Consider the following 9,662-nt stretch of genomic DNA (forward strand, 5'->3'; position numbering starts at 1 on the left):
CCATATTGATCTAGGCTCTTCTATGTTAATGAAAGTCGTAGATTTGGCTCCCTATTGATGTTTCCTGAGTGGTAGTATTAAGATCCCCGTTGGTAGTGATTTTAGGTTGTAATAGTGGCTCCTCAATGAATAAAGAGTGGTAGTTTAGTGATCTAGATTGGATCATTATATTGTTTTTCATCCATCTCAATGCATTCAGAGTGGAAAAAGTGGAGAAATAAACTCATGGGACCGTTTTTAGCGGTGGCACCCAATTTGGAAAAATGAGGTCTGAAACTTTCTAAGAGCGTTTTAAGGCATCAAATGACATTTTTTAGCAGTAAAAATTTTCATCTTTACAGCCACACATTTTCATGCTATTCTACACACAAATATATTTAAAATAGTGTAAGAAACACGTCAATCATAGTCTGTATGCAAACGTTATGCCACTCAGAAGTTGACCTTCCTATTTTCACACCTAAAGTTCGAGAGGATGCTGCGTCATCCCCCATTATTCATGGAAAACTGGTCTAGCCACATGATTATGATGTAAAATGCTCTAGAAGAGTCTACATTATAACTATAGCTAAGAGTTGATGTAGTCAAACTTAACCACTGGAAAGCTATCAAATTGTGTTATAAGCAGGCCACTAGGAGGAAGAGGCATTCCATTCTTTTGAGAGAATTTTATTCCATAGTTAAGAAAATATAGTGGATGAGATATGAGGTAGAGCATGCAGAGAGGATCTATGCATTGTAGCAGCCCATGGTCCACATGCATTACTTTTTTGTATCTGTAGCTTTACTTTCTAGACAGAGAAAGAGAGCGAAGCGACCTCATCTTCCAACTGGGTTTTCTTGCGAAAGGTTCACCCAGAGAATATCATGTGTCTTATGTATGTGTGTGTGTGTGATTATTTTGTCGTTATCAACTTTTCTGCATAATTTCCATTTGCATGCATGCACTAATTACAGTTAAATTACATATCTAGAAATTTAATAAAATTGTAGTGGTGTAAAATTTCAGAATTTAAATGTATTGTTATCATATCTATCGTGAGGAAATGTCCAATGGAATATCCACAATAGTTTACAGATCACTTAGGCACCCCTCCAGTATAAAATTATTATTATTTTATATATGAGAATCTTTATCACATGAGAAGGGACAATCAAGAGACAGGAAGAGATGATGAGAGATTAGTAGCGATGACGTGTAATGACAAGGTACTTGAGATTGGATATGATTTGATGATAGGACCCTTACGATGATTACATGATGCAGTTGGAATTTATCCCTAGCTAAGAGTGAGTGCTTATTTTGCAGCTCAGTGATAAATTCCAACCATGGGAGGACATTTCTCTTTTCAAGAGGACCAATTTTGACTATTGAAGCACTCAATTTGGACAAGGAAAAGTGTAACATGTGCATATTTGATCAAGTTGTCCCTAAAGAAAATTGGACACTGTTGGAAGGCTATAAATACAAGTGAATTCAACCTCATTTGGACATCATCATGGAGCATTCTTCTATTCTCTTCTTTGGTTTGGCTCCCCCAAATGTGAGGAAAGTTTACAAAGATTGGTTGGCACAAGTCCAAAATTGCAAGGTCTGAAGCTTGCATCTTTGTTTTTAAGGTTTTGGGTCTCAGCTGCAAGCGTGTTATGGATAATTTTTTACGATAATCGTAGGCATCTCATGGATAAATTTTGACTGAAGTCTTTCAGTCGCATGCATGACACATCTTCCCTACGAATGGGACCTAAAGGTTAAATTTTCAGCTCACCAAAGTTTTTGCTTGTTGACCACAGAGTTCAATAGTTGACTATAAATAGTGCCGATTGATTACAAGTTCCTAAATAAGGTTTTTGGATTATTGGCATTATTGGATTCAACTCATGGATGTTGTCTTGCTGATTTTCTTGGATAGGTTTATGATGAAAGATATGAAGCATTGTACTCTCTATTTGCGTAATCATCTAATAACAATCTAATAAGAAGAATAAATTGAAATGGTTTTCCCCATAGTGGGTTTTTCCTTGGTCTCCAACCCATCCCGGTGTCTTTATGTGTGAATGTTTTTCCTCTATTATTCCTTTATTTTCCACTCCATTGATGATGACATTGTTCTTTCTATATAATTGCATATGTTGTTGAATAATGTTGTGAATTTGAATAATGCCATGATCCTATGGGGTGAATTTAATATTTTTCTTTTCAATGGAACAAATTGTGCCTGCAAAAGCTCTCAGGCATACATAGTCCTTCCCAGGATTGGACCACTTGACCTATGGGACCAAACCTCCCCATCTAACCATTGGGCCACATCCTTGGGACGTATGGGGTGGATTTAATATGCAAATATTGAAATGCAATTATCAAAGAAAAGAACAATATAGCCCTAAGAAAAACAAATGTGGGACTACAGGAATCTCAAATGTAATTTACAATGATCACAATACCTCTAATTAGTATTGCTCACAACATCCTACCCACGAGCTCTTGTGTGATTTATCAAGAATAATTCACTCCCAAGAATTCCATCGTAGTTTTTAGCGCAAATATGGCTATTCCAAGCTATTTTCCATAACTAGTATGGTTGGTGCCCTTTCTCAACACCTAACTCTCCTCTTTATGTCCAAAAGTATACTTCTAAAAAATCCCCTCTCTCTTACTTGAATTTTCTTTACTTTCAATCATGCATTGACTCTCACATTTCCGAACTAGTGTTTGTACATGGCCCATGCTTTCATAGATTCACGAGATGCCCTTACCTACCAACATCTTGCATTGATTTGCATTGATTTAAGGATTGGAATTTGATAAGTCAAATGAATATTAGATGGTGTAATGCTAAATTAATTTAGGCATGCAAATATTCCCCTTGAACACCCTTTAGCCCTTCTCTTGTGAAATCATAACCCCACATGTATATTATATACATTTTTCCATATATACGTTTTTTCATATCTATATATATATATATATATATTAAAATGTATATTATTTAATATATAAGTTGGTAATTTTCATTCTACATTTATTAAAATAATTTGATTTAAATATAAATATAAATTCCAATATACTTCATCATAATCATTGCGGCGTAATGTCATGATCCAAAATAATTTTGGATGCCACTATCAAAAGATAATGTCCATTCCAATACATCTCGCCTCTATTGTGCTCTGAATCTGTCCAAGTACACTCGACTCAGTTATGCATAGCGCAAGAATCTTTAAAGTTGAGTCAGACACCTGGGTCCTCGATGCCCACTACAATCGACAACTTAAACGCTGCAGCTGCTTCCCCGATCCTTCTGGAACCACTGATTTCGAACTTGCACTACAATTTCCAGGAACTTGCAGCTGCTTCCCCGATCCTTCTGGAACACTGACTTTGAACTTGCACTACAATTTCCAGGAACTTGCACCACCAGTAATGTTGAGCTTATTTATTTCGCTCATTGAAGAAGCCACTGTGTCGTCATCGAAAGAGTTTTGGAACGCAGAAAAAGATCATTGAAGGTTCGATAGTTTAATTTTATCTCGTAGGATTATAGTAGAGGCAGGTCGGTATTCTCCAATCGGCTATCGAAATGAAGGTATATTTATATCAATTAATCAGACTTTTGCAGATTCGTGTTTGGGTTAATGATTTGAAATATTTTATATCAAATTCATGGTTAACCATAATTTGGATTTTCAGAAAATAGTGTTGAAATCGACTATGGAAGACGAAAGAAGCAAGACAAGAGCCATGAAGGCCGTTGCAGAAACCGGAGGCACGAATCTACATTACCTGCTTCCGCCACAATATTTTATTACCATTTACAATATATTTAGGTTTATGATTTGCGCTTACTAATGTTGCCCATGCCCTATTTCAGTGGTCTCCATTTCTGTGGACATGAAAGAGGGAAAGATAAGTGTGGTTGGAGAAGCAGATCCTGTGTGGCTCGCAACAAAGCTGAGGAAAATAGGGTTCAGAGCAGAGTTAGTAAGCGTGGGTCCTGCCAAAGAAGAAAAGAAGGAAGACAAAAAGAGCTGATAATTTGTTAACAGCTTCAAGCTCAATCCTGTGTTTTATATCATTCTTATAGCCGGAGTCTCGTAGTGAACTCTCATTTTATTATGAGAGTAGCGTTTTAAAAGTGCGTTTAGGATATTTGTTTTGGGTTGGCTTTAGATATTTCTAAGCGCCACCGAGATTTCCATTAAAAAGCTGTATACATATATTTTCATTTTGTGAAAATCAAATCGGAATTTGGCGTTTCAGTGATCTCTCCTCTGAGATTGTTCCCTTCAAATTTCTTAGACTAATTCCTGACATATTAATATGTATGCCAAAGTTGAATTAGGCACTGTTAAAATCCCACCACCTAATCAAATTTGCATTATACAGCTTCGCTGATGTATCAAATCAGGGAACCCACTGTCAAAAGGGTCCACCAAATAAATTATATTGTATGCCTTGCAGCGAAGCGTAGCTTTTTTTATTCATTGATGTTTCAGTATGTTACTTGGTAAACATAAATATTCGTCTTTCGTTATAATGGGCATGAATGAATAGCATACAGCTTCTAACGGACTGTTCTGATATAAATATTGAGAAATATGATCACTGCCAAGAATCATATTATTTGGGTTTTGTTGGATATTCAAAGAAAATATAGAATCGGAAATTTTGATTCTTGTGGAAAGGATTATAGTAGATATGGCGGTGAACAAATACCGTGCACCAAATTCATATAACACTTGTTGGGTTGAGCAGAACCCAACAAAATCTGCACATCACATCCATATTAAGCTTTCCTAATCAAATCAACTTTGATTTAAAATTGTAGAAGTTGAAAACCATTCAACATTTTTAAAATATGGCAATCGTTGTCTTGGAAAATACATCTACAAAACAACCTTTCTTGTAATCATCGTACGAGACACCCGTCAAATCACAAAACAGAGATCTGTTCCTCGTACAACACACCCATCAAATCTCAAAAATAAAGATGCGTTCTCGACTCATGAATGCGCTGACGCTGATTCTGTTCTTGCAGATGATCCTTATCCTATTCCCCACAAAGGAGTCCCCACAAAGGAGACTTGATGGGAAGGATCGCAGAAGCTAAAATATTTTCAAAATTTGACTTAAAGGCAAGATTTTGGCGAGTAGTCATCTCAGAAAAAGATAAGTTCAAGACTGCTTTTATGGAGGCCACTATGAGTGGAATGTCATGTTTTTTGGACTGAAGAATGCACTGTCCAAATTCCAGAAGGTAATGGATAATATCTTTAAGTTTTATTTTGACTGGCTTATTGTATACATTGATAATGTTATGGTTTTTTCTAAGATCATGAAGACCATTTCAAACATGTTCACAAATTCAAACAACTGGTAAAGCATAATGGTCTAGTTTTAAGCAAGAAAAAGATAGAAGTTTTCCAAACTACTATAGATTTCTGTTCTGGTTTTTTCTAAGATCATGAAGACCATTTCAAGCATGTTCACAAATTCAAACAACTGGTAAAGCATAATGGTCTAGTTTTAAGCAAGAAAAAGATAGAAGTTTTCCAAACTACTATAGATTTCTTGGCCATACCATTTTCAATGGCCAAATTTATCTGCAAAAGCATTAGCTTGAGTTTGCTGACAAGTTCCTAGATCAAAAATCAACTTAAAAGATTTTTAGGTTTTTTGAATTAAGTAATTTTTACAAGAATTGTGCCAAAGATAGAAGCATCTTAAACAAGAGGTTTAAAAAGGAGCCACCTCAGTGGATAGAAGAACACACCAGAACTGTTCAGAACATTAAAGCTAAGGTAAAGTCTCTTCCCATTTTATATGTCTTTGAAGATATTGCATTCAAGATTTGTTGAAACAAATGCCAGCGATATAAGATGGGGAGGTATCTTAAAACAAGGAAAGATGGAACTGAGCAAGTTGTCCAGTTTGCTTCAGGCACCTGGAATTCTGTTGAACAGAATTATTCCACTATTGAAAAGGAGGTGAAAGCTGCTTGGAACTGTATTAGCAAATTTGATGTCCATTTGATAAATAAACAGTTCTTGCTTCGAACTGATGCTTTAGCGCTACAGAAAGTTCTCACTAAGGACATCAAGAAACCAGGAGAGGCCAAATTTGCTAGATGGCAAGCACTCTTTGCCAACTTCGACTTTCAAGTCGAACATATCAAGGGCACAAAGAACTGTCTACCAGATTTTCTCAGCAGAGAATTTATCCAGCCACAAGAACATATCATGGTCATTGTTACAAAATAGGACCAAAGACAAAAACAGGAAGTCGTGCATACAATACTAGATAACTAGGACTGGGAAGAGTACATAAACAAGTGGAAGCCAACATGGTAGTTGAGAAATACTAAGGTATTAGATGCAAATTTGCAAGCGCATACTGACATTCAGCATCTTGTACCTGAAAGAAGGGTGTATCCAAAAGGGAGTAAATGGATACATGATATGATCTACACAAAAGCCAAAAGGGATGCATTATATGCAGAAGATGCTCTACAAAGATATTTTCACGATATCTCAGAAATCTAGTGTCATGGTGGCATCCGCCGTGGAATTTATGGAAAATATTTCTGCATAAATAGGACAAGGAATCTTGCATGGCCCATGCCTACTCAGACCTCTGCTTTATGGCCAGGAGGAGATCCTAAGCTAATTTTTCCAGACACAGTATATGATTTCGCAGCATATAAACAACGATGGTGGGATTTTCTCAATGTGGTTGACAAGGAAGAAACCCATTATACTAAATTAAAATTTAGTATAACGGGAATAATGCAATGAAATCAACAACGTGAATGGCTACAAAAGTGGTGGGCCGACTACAGCGTCAACCATTCGTTAGCTTAGAAATTTTAATATATCTATATATATATATATAGATAGATATATTGTTAAAAAAAATTATTTCTCATACATTTAATTATATCATTATTAACAAATGGTTCCTATGTACCTCACTTCGATGAGTAACTCCTCGATACCAATGTTTCCACTTCCTATGTATCTCATTGCGATGAGTAACTCCTCAATACTAATTTTTCCACTCTGATTGCAGTGGCTTTGTTTCTATACAAACTGAGCATTTTAACTCCATTGTCGAGACATTAAACCAGTAAACTCCATTGTCGACACTCGAAACATTCAACTAGTAGACACAAGAATTCGCACTCTTATGCATGATGTGAATGTAGGCATTTAACTATATGTAACAACAGTTTCCCAAACACCCAAATTCCTCCCTCTTGGGCTCGCTATTCCAGATTCTAGACTTGACTGTTTTACTCTAACAGAGTAGAATTTATATGGAAAAAAATTGTAAAATTCTTGAGTATACATCTTTCCAATATTTGAATATATTATTTTTTTTAATATTTAAACAAAAATAAAAATAAAAAATTATAATTTGAAAAATCTTAGAAGCTTCTTAAAAATTGAGGCTGGTGATATATATTGCAAATAAAATTATATTTTGAAACAAAGTGTATAGTGTCTAGTTTTTCATCATAATATCATACTATGAGAATTTATGTATTCATTTATATATTCAACTATACCATAAATTATATGATGCTCAATATAAACTGAATTTGGTACAAATTACACATTAGAGTGAACAATATAAATTCTAGATTACCAACCAAGTTTATGTTTAGAATGTGGTCGTATATTAAATGTATATAAAAAATTCTTAAAATATACATTTATATCCTTAATCATTATTACTTATTTATCACTTATTTATCAGATTATTTTGTAACATTTAACAATAACATCTATTAAATTTAATTACTAATTATTTGTTAATATCATCAAACCACCTTTTTATTTTATAATACAAAATATTAATTTACAATTTAGTATTTATTTAAATTTGTAATCAAAAAATCCACAATGTTATAACCCGTTAATATTACCCCATAAACTGTGAGGGAATTAATTAACACCCTTATTAAGAAATTTAATTTGATAAAATTCATTATATAAAAATTAAAATACCATCACTACTCCTTAATGGCTATCCTAAGCTATCTAACTAGCACAACTACATTTAATAAATGTGGTTGATATATGTGGTAAGCGTGAATTTAATTTATGCTATATTATAAATTTAATATGCTAAATTAATATATTAATATATCAAATCTAAGATTAATATAAAAAACTCCAAGATTATAAAATCAAGGAACCATAAACCCAGGGGATTATTAATATCATAAACCTAAGGGATTAAGAAACCAATGGGATGAATACTATAAACCCAAAAGATCAATAAAATAATGAATTAATAAACCCAAGGAATAAATATTTAAAATCCAAAAGAATAACAATAAACTAAAGGAATTAATATTAAAAACCCAAGGGATTATTAATATTACAAACCTAAAAAATAAATAAACCCAACACATTAATATTAAAAACCCTTGAGATTAATATTAAAAACCTAAGAGATTAATAATATTACAAACCCAAGCATAAGTATTCTTAGGGTTTAATATTATTCTCGTGGGTTTACAATATCAATCCCTTTGGCTTAACAATTTAAGGGTTCATATCCCTAGGGTTTAATATTATTCTTTTGGGTTTATAATCCCAATGGGACTAATATTATAAACGCAAGGGATTAATATAGAGAACTCAAGAGATTAATACTATAAACTCTTGCGATTAATATTATAAACGTAAGTGATTATTATATTATAAACCCAAATAATTTCTATTATAAACCGAATGGATTTATATTAACCCTAGGATTAATATTATAAACCTTGTCATTAATATTATTCTCTAGGAATATGAACCCTTACATTAATAAACCCAAGCACTAATAAACCCAAGGGTTTGATACTAAAATTTAAGAGGAATAGTATTAAACCCAAGGGATTAATATTGTAAAACGAAGGTATATAAACCCTAAGATAAATATTGTAAATCCTAAAACAAACATGGTTGACCGCCATTAATTTTTATATTGAGACAATCTTTGTCACAATGTGACGTCGGACTATGGTTGACCATGACTCTACCATGGTTGATTTTCATATTGAGAAAATATTTGTCACAATGTGATGTTGGATAATGGTTGACCATGATTCTAAACCAAATGGATTTATATTAAACCTTAGTATTAATGTTATAAACGATGGTTGATATTCATATTGAGACAATATTTGTCACAATGTGGCGTTGGACCATGGTAGACCATAATTGACCATGGTCGACCATGTTGAACCAACATTGATCATGATTGATTTCCATATTGAGAAAAACTTTTTCACATGCTGAAGGGATTGATATTATAAACTCATGGATACAAACCCTAAGATAAATATTATAAACACTGAGATAAACATTAAACCCTAACATTGATATTATAAAAATTGGAATTAATATTATAAAACTAAGGGATTAATAAACCCAAGACATTAATAATTAAAACCCAAGGAACTATAAAATCAAAGGAATAAATTTGAACCCTAGCAATGATATCAAACCATAGGTATATAAACCCAAGGGATTATTATTATAAACCTAATGGGTTAAACCCTTGGGATTAATATTATAAACGTAAGTGATTATTAATATTATAAACCCAAGGGAGTAATAAACCCAAGGAATTTATAATATAAACACAAAGGATTATAAACACA

At 33.3% G+C, this 9,662-nt stretch overlaps 1 protein-coding gene across 1 annotated transcript; it reads left to right on the forward strand.

The window, feature by feature from the left end:
- Positions 1-3,278: 3,278 nt before the first annotated feature.
- LOC149177169 (heavy metal-associated isoprenylated plant protein 39-like) lies at positions 3,279-4,440 on the forward strand. Its single transcript, XM_089423317.1, has 3 exons — positions 3,279-3,587; positions 3,692-3,767; positions 3,873-4,440. Exons 1-3 carry the CDS (start codon positions 3,582-3,584, stop codon positions 4,031-4,033), a joined length of 243 nt encoding a protein of 80 aa, XP_089279443.1. The 5' UTR covers positions 3,279-3,581; the 3' UTR covers positions 4,034-4,440.
- The last annotated feature ends 5,222 nt before the right edge of the window (positions 4,441-9,662 follow it).

Source organism: Pinus tabuliformis, chromosome 4_1 (genome assembly GCF_031772625.1).
Source record: "Pinus tabuliformis cultivar Carrire ecotype Pingquan chromosome 4_1, CPIR1, whole genome shotgun sequence".
Classification (NCBI taxonomy): Eukaryota; Viridiplantae; Streptophyta; class Pinopsida; order Pinales; family Pinaceae; genus Pinus; species Pinus tabuliformis.

Coding starts and splice junctions, on each gene's coding strand:
- LOC149177169 (XM_089423317.1), top strand. Junction 3,768..3,872: donor GGCCGTTGCAGAAACCGGAG/GCACGAATCTAC, acceptor GCCCTATTTCAG/TGGTCTCCATTTCTGTGGAC.